General features: G+C 34.7%; 2 protein-coding genes across 4 annotated transcripts in view; one reads left to right on the top strand and one right to left on the bottom strand.

The window, feature by feature from the left end:
- Positions 1-1,974: 1,974 nt before the first annotated feature.
- On the top strand, positions 1,975-15,176 carry parietopsin. 2 transcript variants are annotated; one of them, NM_001328157.1, is given in 5 exon segments: positions 4,148-4,466; positions 6,042-6,370; positions 9,042-9,287; positions 9,670-9,774; positions 14,949-15,079. In NM_001328157.1, coding segments are annotated over 4 exon segments (993 nt in total). In that variant the 3' UTR covers positions 9,769-9,774; positions 14,949-15,079.
- The window catches only part of cax2 (cation/H+ exchanger protein 2), a 22,660-nt gene continuing 16,346 nt past the window's right edge, over positions 12,514-18,827 (bottom strand). Inside the window, exons 20-21 of one of the 2 annotated variants that reach the window (XM_681933.9) lie at positions 18,715-18,819; positions 12,514-13,311 (exon numbers count right to left, since the gene is read on the bottom strand). In XM_681933.9, coding sequence (XP_687025.5) covers positions 18,746-18,819 — 74 coding nt within the window. In that variant the 3' untranslated portion in view covers positions 12,514-13,311; positions 18,715-18,745. Of the gene's footprint in view, positions 13,312-15,396; positions 18,820-18,827 lie in introns of those variants that run through there. The other variant, XM_068217522.2, reaches the window with a different exon arrangement.

Here is an 18,827-nt window from a genome sequence, read left to right as displayed (position 1 = left end):
AAAAATGCGAGGCGCAGCTGGCGGTTAAAAGCAGCGCGCAAAACCCTCGTTCAAAAGAGGCTGCGGGGTGTTTTGCTCAACACATAAAGCACGTTTAGTGTGATCAGCCCCTTAGGTTGAGGTCTTTAAAAACAGCAATGTTTTCTTGGCATATTAAACATACCGCTTTCTGTCCGATATTGGTGAAGAAGGATTTGTTGTTCATTCTTCCTTAAACACACCACATTCAAAGTCAGTTTTTTTTTTACCCGACTCGTTTTCAGCCATTAACGGTTGAGTGCATTTTAATATGCGAGAGTGTGTTCTAATTCTACTTGTTGCGCTAACTGTTCCGTGTGCAATGCTGCCATCACATGGCACTCACTTGTAATTGCATCACTAATTTACTAATTCTGAACCAAACACTTACTCAGAAGCAGCATTTTAAAAACTCCCTCGCGGGCTGGATGAAAGTGTTCAGCGGGCCGCATATGGCCCGCGGGCCGTAGTTTACCCACGTCTGCTCTATAGGCAGTTTTTCCATGTGTGTTACATCTTTGATAATGAAGACGCAATAGATATGTGGATGATTCATATTACTTACACCTAAATATTCCTGATATATGTGAAAGGCGTCGTGTAAAAAAAAAAAGACAGGATAGCTCACCTAACTCATGATAGCAGCAGAAAAATAAATCAAGGCTCACACAGGTCACATCCCACATCTTGTGCTTTATTCTTGTCATGACATATTACCGAAAAAAACTTAATCCGAGCATCAGAAAAAAAGAAAAAGAAAGACCCGCACACATGGGCTTGTGATAGAAAGTTCACACATTTACACACACACACACAAAGGGAAACTCTCTTAAAGGAGCCGAACCCAATTTAACTCGTTACAGACACTTCTCAGATTTTATTTTAGTGAGCAGGCAGGAGGTTGACTGACTGTTTACACAGCAGAAAAGCACGTGCTTGTACGGGCGTGACGTGGAGTCGATCCGCGAATTGCAGTACATTATGATGATGACCAATCAGAGTCACTTGAGGGCGGTCTTTTCAGAGGAACTAGGAAATTTGACAGTCGTTTTCATGTTAGCTGAGTAGCTGTGTATAATCAAAGTGAGATTTATGAAAAAATAACGCGATTTCCTTTAAGTGAGACATGAGCACACATTGATTTGCATCTTATTAACACATCTCAGAGTTGATTTCTCGAATGATTTTTCACCACAGCTCTACGTTTCTGTGAGCAGACTTTTGAATGGAGAAGAAATCTCTCAGATTTTATTAAACATATAATCATGTGTTATTTAAAGATGAAAAAATGTCTCGCAGGTATAAAACAACATAAAATATGTGGGCAAGTCACTTCAAAATAATGCAATTCAACTGTAGATCTGTGCTGTGGTCCATTCAAAGTGTCCATACTTTATTTTTATATGTACAATGGTTGAGAATGGACTTTACATTTACCAGAGTACTTGAGGAACTTGTTGTTTTAATGTGCCTCTTAGTGTAATCGCTTGCCTTTATACATCCACCTTATCGAAAAACTACGAGAAAATATACTTGACAGAAAAAATGGGATTGAATGTACATATTGAGGAGTTTAGTAGATTCTGTATAGGGTTATGCAGTATTTTCTTAGAAAACTAATGAAGAACAGATTCTGTTTGAACCAAACAGGAAACTCTCAGGAAGACAGACAGTTAGACTCTATATATTCGTCTTAAGGTTATTGGAAAGTAATTTGGTGTTTGAAAGTTTTAAAAAGCCTTACATGTTTTGTTTCAGCAGTGTATATTTAATGTACATTAGGCTTCAAAAATATGAGACCACTCAAAAATACACACTACTGTTCAAAAGTTTACGTCATTTTTTAATCAATATTTATGTATTTATTTAAATCCTGTTCAAATTTGAAATTCGCTATTAAATATCTTTTCATTAGTGATTTTTTTTTTTACATTCATTATTTTTGTTTTTAAAAGTAGGCCTACATTAAGCGATTTACTGTTACTGTAAACTTTATTGTCCCCTTTTGGGGCGATTTGTTCTGCAGCATAATAAATTTACAACACATAGAAAACCACACACTTAAGACAAACATTAAACAACATTAATAGTACTAAAAGCAGCAACTACCTTCCCATTAAAATTCAGCAAATCAATCGCACGAAGAACAAATGACCATTTAAATCTGGTGATCCTTACCAAAGGTACCCGAGATCCTGAGGGAAGGATTTGAAATGAATCAAAAAGAGGATGGGATATATCAGATGTAATCTGATGGGCTTTCTATTGACCTTATTCTAAAATGCGGAAGTGCGCCTGTTTTCGCGATTGTCTTAGAACTTCCGATTCAGTCACCAATGGGAGAAATGACTAGGAATAATAAACGGCAGAAAACGGTCAAACTACTTGCTCTACAAACAAATGTTTGCATGACTATACAGACCAAGTAGAATAAAATAACAAGAAAATATCAATTTGCAACATCAAGCAGCATAATGAGCAGTTTTTAATGTCTAAAAATGAATGGAAATGAATGAGACCGGAGATCTCAAGCCAAAAAGATTCAAATGGCAGCACCCACTCGTCGGCGGAGAATAAGGTCAATACCACCTGGATTTCATACAAATAGGATAATCCTGGCACTTTTACTCCTAATACTTTACTGCAGGTATTTAAAGTTCAGGTTTTTAGTTCTTCTATTTAACCTTTAAAAAAGCAAACCAACAAATCATTGAAAAGGTTCAAATGGATTCTCTATTGGCCTTATAAAATGCCACCATAAGAGTCCAATCAATATTAAACCTTGCTAATTTTTGCAGAAAATAAAGACTTTGTTGGCCAGTCCTACATAGTCTTTCAGTATTTTCATTCAAATTTAATTTATTATCTGGTGATTGTCAACTACAGTATATTACCTAGAACTAATTCTTGCTTCCACCACAGGTCAATGCACATCTCCTCTGTGTTCAAATTTAGATCAGCCTCTCGACACCAATTTGTAAAATACTCAACGACAGGTCCATGTTCTTCCTCCTCACCAACCAACAAACTTACAATAACGATGTCATCTGCAAACCTACAAATGTACCATTTTTTTAAAGGGACTACGAAACTCATTTGTGAATAGGATGTAAAGGAGAGGAGAAAGAACACACCCCTGTGGTGATAGTCATAGGATCTGACAGAATACTGTTAACCCTAACCCTCTGAGACCTATTAGTAAGGAAATCCAGTAACTCAGCAGTCGTGATGATATTTTTAAAAGTACATTCAGCATATAAAAATGTGTCAAATGTTTCATCTAAATACACACTAGATTTTTTTAATCCAATGTTTAAAAATCCTAAAGCTTTCCTGCTTTAAATTAGATTTTGAATCGTGGTTTCAGATTTTTGAAGTCTATTGTGTGCTTTAGTCAGATGTCGACAGTGTGTATATGATTATAAATCAACATTATAGCAACATATAAGAGATTCTTGTGACTTTTACACTGAAAGAGCATATTGTATTCCTTTTTGTTTGACATGTTTGTCTGTAGGGCATTTTTGCTGATGTTAAACATATTTTTGATGTTTGTATCATTTCAGTATATTGAAAGTGGTGTAGACTATATATGAATATTGTTTTGAAGTCACGTATTAAAGGGGATTTATTTGGCTTTGTCAAAATGAAGAACGCACACGAACAGATTTGTTTTGTTAGATTGTTTTTTTTGATACTGAATGGTACTTGTTCAGATGGCTGGATGTTTAAAACCTTTATTTGAAGTGTATTTTATTTATTACAAATGTAAGCAAATTAATTATAATTGATTGTTTTGTGATTTTTCTTTCCTTATTTTTTTGAATGTCAATAACCATATACAAATGATTATCCTAAAACAGAATCCCACCAATATCTCTCTGTATTTTTCTGAGGTAAAGATTGCTTTCAATAAAAGATTAAAACATCAAACAGTAATTTGACAAATGGATTTTAACTGTGACCAGATGCTCCAGATTTACTTTCTGACGATATAAAGAAAAATGATATGGTATTATCCCAAGCCAACATCTGATCCTATTAGTGAAATCTGTAAATATAGCGACGTGACTGGCCTCAAAAACAAAACCTCCGAGTGTCCAGAGGCTGAAGATCATTCCGAATCATCATGGAGAACTTTGCTAAAACTGAGCTCACCATGATGGTTCAGCCGACCATCTTTCCTCGCGTGGGCTACAGTATACTTTCATATCTCATGTTCATAAACACCACTCTCTCCGTCTTCAATAATGTACTAGTGATCGCCGTAATGGTGAAGAACCTGCATTTCCTGAACGCGATGACCGTTATTATCTTCAGTTTGGCGGTTTCTGATCTTCTCATCGCCACTTGTGGATCTGCTATCGTCACTGTCACCAACTACGAGGGAAGTTTCTTTTTAGGCGACGCCTTTTGTGTTTTTCAAGGTTTCGCTGTGAACTACTTTGGTGAGTATTATATTATATTTAGTCAATTAAGTTAAAGTATATATTTACGTTTTTAATTGTTGATATTTGGCTTTTTTGTTAGTGCGTCTTTAAACAAAAAGTTACAAAAAAGCTTTTCTTTTGAGTCTTTGCTTTTATTTTTTAGCAATCATATATATATATATATATATATATATATATATATATATATATATATATATATATATATATATATATATATTTCTAATATAAATATTTTAAGATATAGGGGATAATAATTCTGATTTTAAATGTGTGTGTGTGTGTGTGTGTGTGTGTGTGTGTGTGTGTGTGTGTGTGTGTGTGTGTGTGTGTGTGTGTGTGTGTGTGTGTGTGTATATATATATATATATATATATATATATATATATATATATATATATATATATATATAGTTTTAAAAAAAAACTTATTTTTAGTTTTTAAATTATATTATTTATTGTTTGCCATGTTTGTGAAGCACTTTGGTCAATATTCATGTTATTTTAAGGTGCTATATAAAAAAAGTTGACCTTAACCTAAAAAGAGTATTTATAATGTGTAGGTATATAAAATAAATATAATATGTATTTATAATAATACACAAATTTTTATTTTAAACTTCAAATAATTAACTTTTAAAATAAGACTGTTCTGTTTTTATTGTGCAGAGGCAATGAAAATGTGAGGAAAAATAGTAATTAATAACATTTCAACCCTAGTTTTGTATTATTTATTTATAATATAAATAATATTAAATATAAAATACTGAATTCTAAATATTTCTAAAATGAATATGAAGCATTTTAAATATAATAAGATTAATTGACTTATACTGGAGTATTTTATTACTGGAGTTTTTTATTGTGTAGATGCAAAGAAAATGTGAGGAAGAGTAATTAATACAATTTTTAACATTAATTGTATTATATAATTAAGTAAAAAAAATTATAATATTAAATATTGAGTGCAAAATATTCCTAATATGAATGACTTAATATTGCAGTATTCAGATTTGTAAAGTTAAAATTTTCTACATTTGTGAAAAATGGTCAATAATAATAACATTAATAATTATATTTAAACATTATACAGTATGTAGTGTTTTTCTGGGAAAAACAGTTTATATTCTTAGCTCTTGTAATAAGCTACCGTGTAAAAGACTAAAGATAAGACTAAAAGACTATCGATTAGCTTCATTTTTATTCCTTTGTAGTATTATTTTATATACATGTGTGTGATTAATATTGTTTAACACCAAATAATTAGATTTTTCCATTTAAAATATGAATTTAGTTTAAATTTTATGTATATATATATATTATCATATTATTTTTATATTATTATTTTAAATACTTCTGTTTTAATATACAAATAATAACTGTTCTAAAACCAATAAATTACGAGTCAATAAAATGTAATACAAATATAGAGTAACCTTCTGATTTCAAAGCAGAGGAAGCTAACACACATTTATTTTCCCAACTTTATTTAAATCAACTTTTTCTTTTTTTTTAAACCTCTGCCACACATACAACAATACAAAAGGAGTGTTGATTTTCTTGTATTTTGTTCTAGGCCTGGTGTCTTTGTGCACCCTTACTTTGCTGGCGTATGAGCGCTATAACGTGGTCTGTAAACCAATGGCGGGCTTCAAGCTGAATGTGGGTAGGAGCTGTCAGGGTCTGCTGTTGGTATGGCTCTACTGCCTCTTCTGGGCCGTGGCTCCACTGTTGGGCTGGAGCTCATACGGGCCTGAGGGCGTCCAGACGTCCTGCTCTTTGGGCTGGGAGGAGAGATCCTGGAGGAACTACAGTTATCTGATCCTCTACACGCTCATGTGCTTTATTCTGCCAACTGTTATCATCACTTACTGTTATAGCAATGTGCTGCTGACTATGAGGAAGGTAAAGTTCTCACTACATTAAAAAATAGTTTTGTTCAAAGCACTTATTTAATATAAGCTGAAACAGCACATTTTTTTTTTTTGGGACATCTTAATTGTTTTATGTTCAATCAATTTAAATTTGTAAAAAATTTATTTAATTCCTTTATTTATTTTGTTCCAACAAAATTTGATTGTGTAGAACTCAGCATTTTTACCGTGTAAATAATGGTAATGATCGAGATTAAAAAGCTTCAAAATCTGAGTTAAAATAAGATTGATCACAAAACGGTGTATGTCGAGCTAGTGTTTTTCCCATACTGATAAGCTTCCGGTGACCTGTTATTGTAAACTTTTTTCCATTTTATTTGGTTCCTTTTACAGCATCGATGTTGTGATGTCATTAAAATACATTGAGTTAAATAACCTTTGGCAAAAAGACAAAAAGCCGTTTACTCGCACACGCCCGTCAGAATCGGCAGGCTAGCGCAGAAGCTCCATTGAATACACTGGGGTAAAATAAATGCTCGTATTATAAAGATATGGCGGGGAAAATGTAATTTAATGCAGTGCTTCTTGTACAATATGAGACCCAATTTATATCAGATATAACTCAGATAGTGGAGATCGCTGTTTTTTTTTAAAGAAAACAGCCCTTAAACGTGCTGGTTTTTGCATTGGCATACAGCTTCCCGGAAGCGCTTAACCCAGCCTACTGGCAAATTAGAAGTCCTACAGTATTAGCATGCTTCGCCATATACCCTATTATGACCCTAAAAAAAGATGCAGTATAGGATGCTACAGAATTAATTCCTTGCTTTATTTATATATATATATATATATATATATATATATATATATATATATATATATATATATATATATATATATATATATATATATATATATATATATATATAAATGAGCAATATCACACGAGTAGCAGTGGGCCATGGCTGTATATCAGCACTGGTGGGAGGCGTGCGTTTAGAGTCACTTTAGAGCTAGTGTTTGAATGATTCTCTATAGCATAATGTGAAGCGGCGCTTCTGGTGTTTGACCCCCTTAAGTTGATGCCAAAACAGCAAATTTTTCTTACATTTTAAGATTATAAGGCTGAACGTGACATGAAGTGCCATCGGTCTACAGAGATTTCTCACCAGACTGCTGTTGTGTTTGCGATAAGGAGGGACAAGGCTGAATCCAGCTTCTTAAGCCTGGTTTATACTTATGTGTCAAGCGACCAGCGTATCCCACGGCACATGCAACGTGTGTAGCTGTGCATTTATACTTCTGCACGCTGTCACAGTTGGTCTGCATTAACACTTTCAAAACGCTAGTGGGCAGTGAGGTGTTGATGTTCCTCTGTGTCGAGTTTCTTCGCTGCTTTTTTGTTTTTTTCTGAACGCTTCCTAAATGTAAAAGTGGCTCAAACTTGCTCTTTTTGAGGCAGGAACCGGCAAACATGCAACAACTTTAACTATGAGGTAAGCACAAAACAAAACTTTCCATCCGGAACTCCTTCACGGGACTCCACACTTGTAAACAATCACTTCATTAGGCTCGCGAAGCTCTTGGTCCCGCCCTGACTAGTCAGCGCTACCAAGGCGTACAGAGCTTTTGCTTCGTGTCGTTGTGATGTGTAGTTACATTTTTTGAGAGGTGCACGTCAGCGACGCCCACGGCCACGGCATAGGGCTATGCGTCAACGCGTAGGCTGCGCCGTAGCATAAAGCCTGGTTTATACTTCTGCGTCAAGTTACCGGCGTAACCAACTGCACATGCAACTAGTATAGCTGTGCATTTATACTTCTGCGCGCGGTCTTGGTTGGTCTGCCATCTAGCATTTCGGAAGTGTTAATGCAGTGAGGTGTTAATGTGTCTCTTTGTTGAGTTTCTTCGCTGCTTTTTTGTTTTTTTCTGAACGCTTCCGGGATGTACAAGTGGCTCAAACTCGCTCTTTTTGAAGCAGGAACCGGCGGATGTGCAACAACTTTTAACTATGAGGTAAACGCAAAACAAAACTTTCCATCTGGAGCTAATTAACAGGACTCCACACTTGTAAACAATCGTGCCATCGGGCTCACGCGGCTCTCGGTCCCGCCCAGACTCGTCAGAGCTACCAAACCGACCAATAACAGAACTTGCGCTACGCGTCGTTGTGACGTGTAGTTACATTGCTTAAATACATTGTGTAGAATATGCTTAATATATTCTATAATATTTCTATCACTTTGATTTTCAATTAGTAAGTTCACCACTACCATTTACCATTTTTAGAAACATCAGTGGCACTTGTTTTAAATCAGTAATTTTAGTAAACTGAGCTTGTGAATTCATATTAAATCAAGATGTCTGAACACCCAAAAAGTGACAAATCTATAGCATGTGCTTAGAATAATCAGAATATTTCCTTGCATTGTTGTGAATATCATTAATTATTATAATCCTTTAGCACATTTTTGAAAGGTAAGTGGTTGCAAACAAGTTATATAAGCTGAATTTAAACAAATTAAATTGAGTAATTTTTAACTTCATTTGTTTAAATAAATTGTTTGCAGACACTTACAATAAAAATTATTATTATATCAAGTGAATTGTTTTCTTGAGTGTAGTTGTCGTTATAGTTATTGCTATAAATGCGCTTTTAGTGCTAAAAAAATATCAACCTAAATGACTTTCCATTGTTTCAGATCAACAAAAGCATTGAATGTCAGGGAGGAAAGAATTGCGCTGAGGACAATGAGCATGCGGTGCGAATGGTTCTGGCCATGATCATCGCCTTCTTCGTCTGCTGGCTGCCGTACACTGCCATCTCTGTGCTAGTCGTGGTGAATCCAGAGATCTCCATCCCTCCTCTGATCGCCACCATGCCCATGTACTTCGCCAAAACCAGCCCCGTCTACAATCCCATCATCTACTTCCTCACTAACAAACGGGTCTGTTTTAGTGTTTGAGTACGGTGAGGTTTAAAGTCAAACTTTACAGTGTTTATTTTTCCAGCACACATTGCTAGTCTGTGAACAAATAATATGTGAAGGTTAATCCACTGAAAGCAAATCTTTGTTTTGGTGAAGTCTTGGAGGGTCTTTCTCTTTTGATGTCAGATTGAAGGCTTCAGACACAATACTCTTAACCACGGCCCTTTTACTGTTAGTTTGCTATGAGGGAATGATACGCAAAAAGAAAGCCCTGTCCCTACTCAATATGCCAATCAGTTGGAAGTACATCAACACACTGAAACAAAAGTCTCAGAAACTTCTGGTTCATGCGGATTTTAAAGTGAAATGATTAGTCATTGTCTGATATGTGTTTGTCCAGTTTCGAGAATCCTGCGGTCGATACATTTCTCGAGAAACTGGTGGTCCGTTAATGGGATCATCAATGCAAAGGGGCCAAAGCAGGGTCAATCCAGTCTGATTCGAGGTCAGTCAATGTGATTTTAGAGGTCATGTTCAAACATCATTTTAATTTACTGTGTGTCAAATGGTGTAGTTTCACTGCTGAAGGTCCAAACACTGAAGAGCGAATCCATCGATGTGCAGCTCCACAAGTGAGAAACCATGCAAGGCAGTTGTGACAAGATCGTTCACCCAAAAAATACAAAGGCCCTCACCATTAACTCTTTTACACTTAACGGGTTCTAAACGTTTATGAATTTCTTTCTTCTGTTGAACACGAAATAAGATATTCTGATTGTAGAAACACTATAACTACCATTGAAGTAAACGATCACCCATCCCCCCCCCACCAGTCTTCAAAATATCTTTTGTGTTCAGGAGAAACTCGAACATGCTTGGAAAAATTATTTAAAAATTTTGGGTGAACTTTCACGTTAATAGACCTAATCTATTGCCATTACAGTTTCTTGGCTGGTATTTTTATGCGTTTCTATACTGTTGTTTTGAACTATTCCGATAAATGTTTAGCAGAACAGTTTTCAACATTAACATTGTTCCAAATATTTGTAATAATAGTGAATTTTATGGAAGCTAAATATTTTGGTTATTCGCCGATATCAGAGATTTTCAAAATACTCCTACATTTGTTAATTGTTTATGCTAATTTGTGAAACTGCTAGATTTAAATCATGTTAATGACCAAACTTAGATCATTTTAAAGACTAATTAAATAATATATTGTATTTAAAATTGTTCAAAAATGAGTATCCAGTTTTTACAGATCAAAGATTAAATCGACATTCACCATGATTTTGCTTACATAGAAATCATATTTACTGTGTTTCAATTTCAAATAACCTTTGTGAAAATATAACAAAACATTTATTCTGATCTTTACTTACTAAAATATATAAAGCTAAATGTTTTAAATCTTGTGGTTTGAAGGACATTGACAGAGTATAAAGATTTTCAATAAAAAATGAATCAGCATTTTAGGGCTACATCGTTAAATAGCAGGTTGTTAATTTGCCATCAGATTAAATTATTATCCAACAACATTTTTCATTTATAAACTGTTTGACTCTGACTTATATTTTTGAATGGGTTTCTTCTATAAATCATGGAATGAAAAATCCATGTTCTTCATCAAGAAATGATATTCATCGTTATTAATTTAACAGGACATTTTTAATATATAGAAACTATTTAAAATAATATTTTCTGCATATAGATAACAAATGAAATTAAATAACCAAAATAACGAGGTTAAAAATGAGCTTCTTAATCCCAGAAGACATCTTGCATCGAGAGTAAAACCTTTCCCAAATTAATCTCCTCATAATCAGATTACTGACCTGATCACCATGGCAACAAGGGCATAAACTAGATGATTAAAAATCTCTTAAAGATCAGTGTTTATTATGACAACTTTGGTATAAAAAAAAATCTTACTTTGATTATGCAAAAACCTTTTGAAAATAATAAAAAAATTTTTTACCAAACTAAACAAAACCTGAAATAGTATATTGAAAATCCCCCTTTGTGCAGTAATTGGCATTTTCCTGTCTGTGAGATGACATCTAGAACCAGCAAATTGCCTAAAACAAAACCCATCCCCAGTGGCCGCGCCCAGCAGGGTGTTAATTGAAAAACGCAAACAAATAGAGAACCATGGTGATGATGAGGGTTAAAATAAAGAGCTTGATTACTGCAAGCTCACTAAAAAGCAGAAGACCAAAGCAAACGGTGAACGTTATTCATGGGAATTTAAAAACAGATGGAATTATTCGTTTTTTGACTGGAGATGAGAAGCAATTCCACTTCTTTTTGGGAACAAGTGAAGAACAACACATGGCAAGAAACTGCACAAGCCGTGTTTGTAGCTGTCAATTGTCTGGTTTTGCTGGTGGCTTTACATGTAGGAATTGTCGCAAACTTATTTGTTGCTTGGGCCGTTTATCGCCAAAAGTCGCTTCAGACGTCCAACAACGCTCTCCTGGTAAATCTGGCTGTAATTGACATCTTTAGATGCTCTATTGACTGTCCATTGCTGCTCAGTATTATTGTGAGCTCTAGGGATGCGCACGATCTCGGGTTGCTTTTTTGCAGTGTGCAAATTGCGTCATTTTCTCTTATCTGTTGCGTTCAGTTGTTAACACTGGCATGTATTAGCGCCGAGCGATTTCAAGCTATTGCGAATCCGTTTAAAAGTGCCGAACGCCGAAAACGTATAATGGTGTGGATTCCCTTGACCTGGCTGGTGCCGATCTCCATATCGGCTATTTGCGTGATTTTTGCGAAAGACTCGCCGGTTTATGTACGATGCAGAGGTTTGCAGATGGAAACGTTGGATTCGTATGATACGTTTGGATTTTATATCTTAATTCCAGTCTGGTTTGTTTGCTTGACGATCATCATTGGATTTTACGGGCGTATTTTTCTTTTGGTAAAAGCACATGAACGTAAAATATTCGACAAGGGTTCGTTGCCGCCCCCAGATAAGAAGAAAGAGGATAAAAAGCAGAAAAAGAAGGAAATAAATGCCATTTTCAAAAGTGATAACAAAAACCCGCAGATGGAAGCCAATGGAAAAGCGTCATGTGGAGATTTGAAGCCTGTATCTGAGGAACTTCCCAAAACAACCGTGTCTGATTCTTTAAATTCAAACATGGCTAAGAAACTCGATAAAGACAAACTCAACAATGAAGAACCACTGATTTTTAAAGGTATTATGGAGCCAAGCGACCATCAAAATACTTCTACAGAAAGTTCTCCAACATTTAATGAAGATGTTAGCGTGGTTAAGAAAACCACCTTTCAAATTAGTAATGAAGACATTTCTGAAGAATCTCTTGGTGATGTGGAGCCAAACAACTATCAGAAAGTTGCTCCAGAAAGTTTACAATCATCAGAAAAATTAAAAAATCATCAAGATACTTCTTCTCCATCGAATTTTGAGTCAAATGCTCCAGAAGATCGTACTTCTTTCTCCAATGTCAGAGAAGATCCTGAAAAAAGTGCTGAAGAACAATTAAAAAGCCACCAAAATACTTCTCCATCAACTAATAATGAAAATTGTACTTTTGAGAGAAACATTTTAACATCAGAAACATCTCATAAATCAAGAACGATTAAAGAACGATTAGAAAACCATCAAGATATTACTGTTCCATCAACTGAAGAAAAAGATGGTACTTTTGAGTCAAACAATCTGCAAGCTGTTACTTCAGAAACATCTCGAACTTCACACGATGGAAGAGGTGAAGAACATTCGAAAGCCCAGCAAGATACAACCTCCGAAATGTGTCCAATGTCAGAAACTGGAGAAGATGGTGCTAAAGCTCCTCCAGGAGCATCAGATCCACAGCAGAAGCAGGAAGAGGAGGAGATGGCTGGAGCTGTCTGTATGATGCCTTCACTCGCTCAACGGGAACGAGGAAACGCCAAGAAGGAGAGCAAACTGGCTAAGCGCTCTGGATACATCATCTTCACCTTCCTCGTCTTCTGGATCCCACTGATCACCACAGTGATTCTGAATCACTTCTATTCTCGAAATGGCCACCTAATAGTGAGTTTTGGGACAATATTAAATATTGAACTGCCTTTCGTTTAAATGACAGTACATTTCGAAAACTGCTTTAAACGTATGATTTAAAGTTTGGTTTATAGATTAGCTTGTCTCTAACACAATTTATATTGTAAATTCAATTGAAAGTTAAGTAAAGATAAAGCAATGTTCAATACTTTAAGCTATATTTTTTGATAGTGTCCAGAACAAACCATCGTTATACAATAACTTGCCTAATTACCCTATCCTGTCTAGTTAACCTAATTAACCTAGTTAAGCCTTTAAATGTCACTTTAAGCTGTATAGAAGTGTCTTGAAAAAGTTCTAGTCAAATATTATTTACTGTTGTCATGGCAAAGATAAAATAAATCAGTTCTTTTTGAAACGTGTTGAAAAAAATCTGCTTTCCGTTAAACAGAAATTAGGGGGAAAAAAATAAACAGGCTAAGGGAGGCTAATAATTGGAACTTCAGCTTTATGTCAATTTCCAGATATTTTATTAATGCTTAAGAAATAAAAATTAAATGATGTGTAATCTATTTATTATTATTTTTTCTTTGGCTCATAAAAAACATAGATCCAAATTAAAGGATTAATTCAAATATATAATTAATATAAAAAATAAAACAATAATAGTACATATGATAATAATAATAATAATAATATGAAGTTTAAGCATAAACGATAGATTAGCATAAAATATATGTTGTGTTTTTGTTGTGTTTAAACAAGAAAAAATAGCTACTGCTAAAAATAACACTATAGTAGATGTAGTAGTAATAATTACAATATTTTTTCTTGTTTATTTATGCTTAGAACATGAACAGATGATAAAATGGTTGAAGATATATTTAAAGTCTTTGTTAAAAATCATCTTTTGGCTATGTTTATTAACTTAAAAAAAATCATTTTAAAATCATAATGGTACCAAGTTTAAGGCATATTATCCACTATTAGGGATACTATGCTTAAATGTTTTCACTATTAATCACGCTTTAATTCGACACGGTCAATAAATTGTTGAGGTTTCTCAACACCGTGTTTCTGCATGGAACAAAACTGCAGGAACTAAGTTATGGCAACTGTGCGCTAGTTTACAGTTCAGAGCTTGTACACTGAAGCTAATACGCACGCACATTGGATTAACTATGGCCGATGCAATCAACTGATGCCTCTTTCACACCACATGTAAATCAGCCTTCACATATTTAATATATAAACACAGCCTTTACATTCACATATTGCGTCCTTTGTGTGTGCAAGTTTGTTATTTCCAATGGAGGCACATCGCTTTTTTTTTACTTTTAAGTGGAAAGAGAAATGGACTATTGTTTGTTTTTATTATTATTTTATTCTGTATTATTATTGTTGTATTATAATTATATTATTATTGTAGTATTATTTGGTTATAGAGCAACAATAAATATTCTATATATAAAAATATATAAGGAAGAAAGTTTTCATGTGATTTACCAAACTAGTAGTGTTTTGAAATTGATGAACGCATTATAATCGTGATAACCGTAATTATTCCTTAGACTATGATCGTACAACCAAATTCTATAATCAATGCATCCCTATCCAGTGTATTAAGTTACAGAGGTCTTTTTAATGTCTCTACTGTGTTTCAGATGGTGGTTTTTCGAGAGCTGGAGTTTTTAACCGTATCTTTGGTCTGCTTGACATCCATCACTAACCCCATCATCTACGCTGCGGTCAATCCTCAGTTCCGCACAGAATTTTACAATCTGAAGACCAAATGGAAAACGTTTTTCATGCGTTCATAGAGATTATGCACTGTTGACACACAATGCTGGGATCAATAAAGTTTTTTTTAATCCCTCAATGCCAAACAGAAACTCTCTGATTCGGATTTTCAAGTTAATGTATGGCAAAATATCCATGATTAATGTGCATAAATCAAATGTGAAATGCAGCATTCAGGATAATTTATAACGTGAAACATTGAAACTTCTAAACACTTTGGATTTATTTTTTAAAAAGTTATGTTTATTGTATTTTGATTATCCAAAAAATGGATAAAACTTTTAGTCACACATTAAAAATTGTAGGAAATACTTTATAGACACGCAGCCATGTTTTAATATGGAGTACTTACAATAGATCAGCGCAACAGATCAAAAATGTTTTGACCGTAAATTGTTCATTGTGCAAAATATTCAAAATAAATGCATTTATGCTATGACCTAATATGATGTCAAACACCAGAGAATGAGAAACACATCAACTAAAAATGGATCCCTTTTACAAAATAGTTCAAGTGTTTCATAATAAAATACCTGTACTATTCCAAACAGTTTAACTACATCAAAATATATTATTTATTGTGCGTTATATATCATTTTTATCATAAAAAAATGTATTGTGTTTATAGCCCAATGTATACTTGTTTTTTTACACATACAGTACATTAAGGTAAGAGTACAGTAAATTTAGTCAAAGCAGTGATCATGTACTGTTCTTTGTGAATATGGAAGGCCATTGAAGCCAAAAATCTCAAAATTCATAAATAATGTTATCATGTCAACAGTTTGATAATGTTTAGGTGTGATTTATTATTGTGTTAACATAGAATTCTGTTCAAATAAATTGTATGATTGTTAAATTGTATAAAAGGTTTGCACGTGTATGCCAGTAAACCATTACAACACAGGGGTCAAAGCCAGTTCCTGGAGGGCCGGAGCTCTGCACAGTTTGGTTCCAACCTTAATTAAGTACACCTGATCAAACTAATTGAGTCCTTCAGGCTTGTTTGAAACCTACAGGTAATTGTGTTGGAGCAGGGTTGGAACTAAACTGTATAGGGCTGCGGCCCTTCAGGAACTGGCTTTGACACCTTTGCATTACAATATCCGTCAATAATATACATAACATTTGTAAACATACAGTATATCCCATCGTACCATCAAATATTCTATGAATAATGTCATATATAAAATATTGGAATATAGTCTCAAATACAACAATTTCATTGGCTTTTACGCTCGTTGACACAGTATGGCTATTTTTGGCCCATATGGCTTTTTCATACACAAATGTACACACTGCTTACATTAATTGTTTTTTTTACTTTAAATAATTGTCCTCAAAGTGCCAATGCTTACCCAGACTGATGATTTGCATAAATAAATGAAATATAGGTGTACACGTTGCTAATTGTTGCTCACAATTTTTTTTCCCCATCAGGAGAAATTGGGTGGAAATTGTTAATGCTCATATGGTCTTGTACCGATAAAGATCCTGTATGTGTAACAAACATTTATTATTAAACGCTTTAGAGTGGTTAAGTTTTCTGGTTAAATTAAACAGCAAAGAAATATTAAAGATGTACCAAAAAGTAATTGGTAATACTTTTTTTTTTTTTTTGAAGGGGCTATTTATAAGATGGTCACAAAACCTTCATAATCATCATACACACCTCATGAATATTAATGTAATTTTATGTATGTCTATAACAACTGTTAATAAATGTCAATGACAGTTTGAAATAAATACATTACAACTGTACTTTATCCTTGTCAAAACAACTTGACATTACCAAGACAACATGACTCGTCATAAACATGATTGTCATAAAGCCATTATTATTATGTCATGAATATTTTTCTCATCACTTTTTCCAGTGGAACAAACTGTAACTGTCATTAAAATAGTGTTGTAAAATAATTTTCAAGAGCCTTATTAATATTAAATGTCATATGAAGCTTGTGCCACTGTAAAAAAAAAATAATGACGCTCTTATAAAATACACAATTATAATGGCTTCAAGACAACCATGTTTATGACAGATTTATGACAAGTTTTGTTGCCTTGGTAATCTCAAGTTGTCGTGACAAAAACAAAAACAGCTTGTGTATTTGTTTATGTCAAGTTGTCATAACAATGACACTTTCACACTTGGTTCATTTGCCTGGACCGTACCCAAGTTCGATTGTCTCCCCTTGCCACCTCCTCGGTTGGTTTGTGTTCACACTGTCTTTTTTCCTTCTGAACCCCGGTACGCTTGCGTCATCGAGCTGCTGTTTTGTTTACGGCCGTTGCTAGGTGACGGCTACGCAAGCAAGTGCCGAAATGGAAAGACTTCCGCACATCGCGGTCATTCTGCTTTTACTAAAAGTTTTTGGACATACAGAAAGCAACTTGCATCCATCTGCCGCAAAAATATTATGCACATTCAGAACATCACACAGCTTCTGCAGAAGCTGTTTTTGGAGGAGACAAGCAGACATCACTGTGTTTGCCCTGGCTCAGTCCCGCACGTGTCACCAAAGTATGAAACAACACACACAAACAAACGAACATTATGAAAACGATCGTTTGTTGTACAGTTGGTAGTTCACAATAGTTCACTTCCGTTATTTGGTACGATTGCATTCACATCTGAAGTGAACCGTACCAGAGTTCGCAAGAACCGCACCCCAGACCACCTCTTTCAGGCAGACTCGGGTACGGTTCACGGGTCCGCACCCGGATTCAGAAGACGCATTCACACTAGCTAAACGTACCGTACTATGACGTCAAACGAACTCAGGTGCGGAGAAACACATCAACTAAAAATGGTTCCCTTATACAAAATAGTTCAAGTGTTTCATAATAAAATACCTGTACTATTCCAAACAGTTTAACTACCTTAATTAAGCACACCTGATCAAACTAATTGAGTCCTTCAGGCTTGTTTGAAACCTACAGGTAATTGTGTTGGAGCAGGGTTGGAACTAAACTGTATAGGGCTGCGGCCCTCCAGGAACTGGCTTTGACACCTTTGCATTACAATATCCGTCAATAATATACATGACATTTGTAAACATACAGTATATACCATCGTACCATCAAATATTCTATAAATAATGTCATATATAAAATATTGGAATATAGTCTCAAATACAACAATTTCATTGGCTTTTACGCTCGTTGACTTGTTGGCACAGTATGGCTATTTAAAATTAGTAGTTCACTATAGTTCACTTCCGTTATTTGGTACGATTGCATTCACATCTGAAGTGAACCGTACCAGAGTTTGCAAGAACCGTACCCCAGACCACCTCTTTCAGGCAGACTCGGGTACGGTTCACGGGTCCGCACCCGGGTTCAGAAGACACATTCACACTTGCTAAACGTACCGTACTATGACGTCAAACGAACTCAGGTGCGGACCAAAAGTGCTAGTGTGAAAGCACCCTTAATGAAAGTTGTTATAAGCATGTATAAAATCTCATTAATGTCATGATTATAAAGGTTTCATGACAGTCTTATGAACACACCCCTTCAAGTGAAGTGTTACCGATTAAATTTTCAGAATTGAAATACTCTAAAACAGTGTAAGACTAAAGTTAATGAATAAACCGTTAGCAGGGTTTTATAATGTAAATCACCCACTGAATATAGCAATCTTTGATGGCTTTCCTTCTCAACAACCAGCAGGAGACGGAGCGAAAAAATACAGCGCAAGCAGGATCAGATACACCACCACCAGAGCAGTACCTGTTCAT

Source organism: Danio rerio, chromosome 25 (genome assembly GCF_049306965.1).
Source record: "Danio rerio strain Tuebingen ecotype United States chromosome 25, GRCz12tu, whole genome shotgun sequence".
Classification (NCBI taxonomy): Eukaryota; Metazoa; Chordata; class Actinopteri; order Cypriniformes; family Danionidae; genus Danio; species Danio rerio.
The sequence above is the reverse complement of the archived record's forward strand: the minus strand, read 5'-3'. Positions and strand labels throughout refer to the sequence as shown.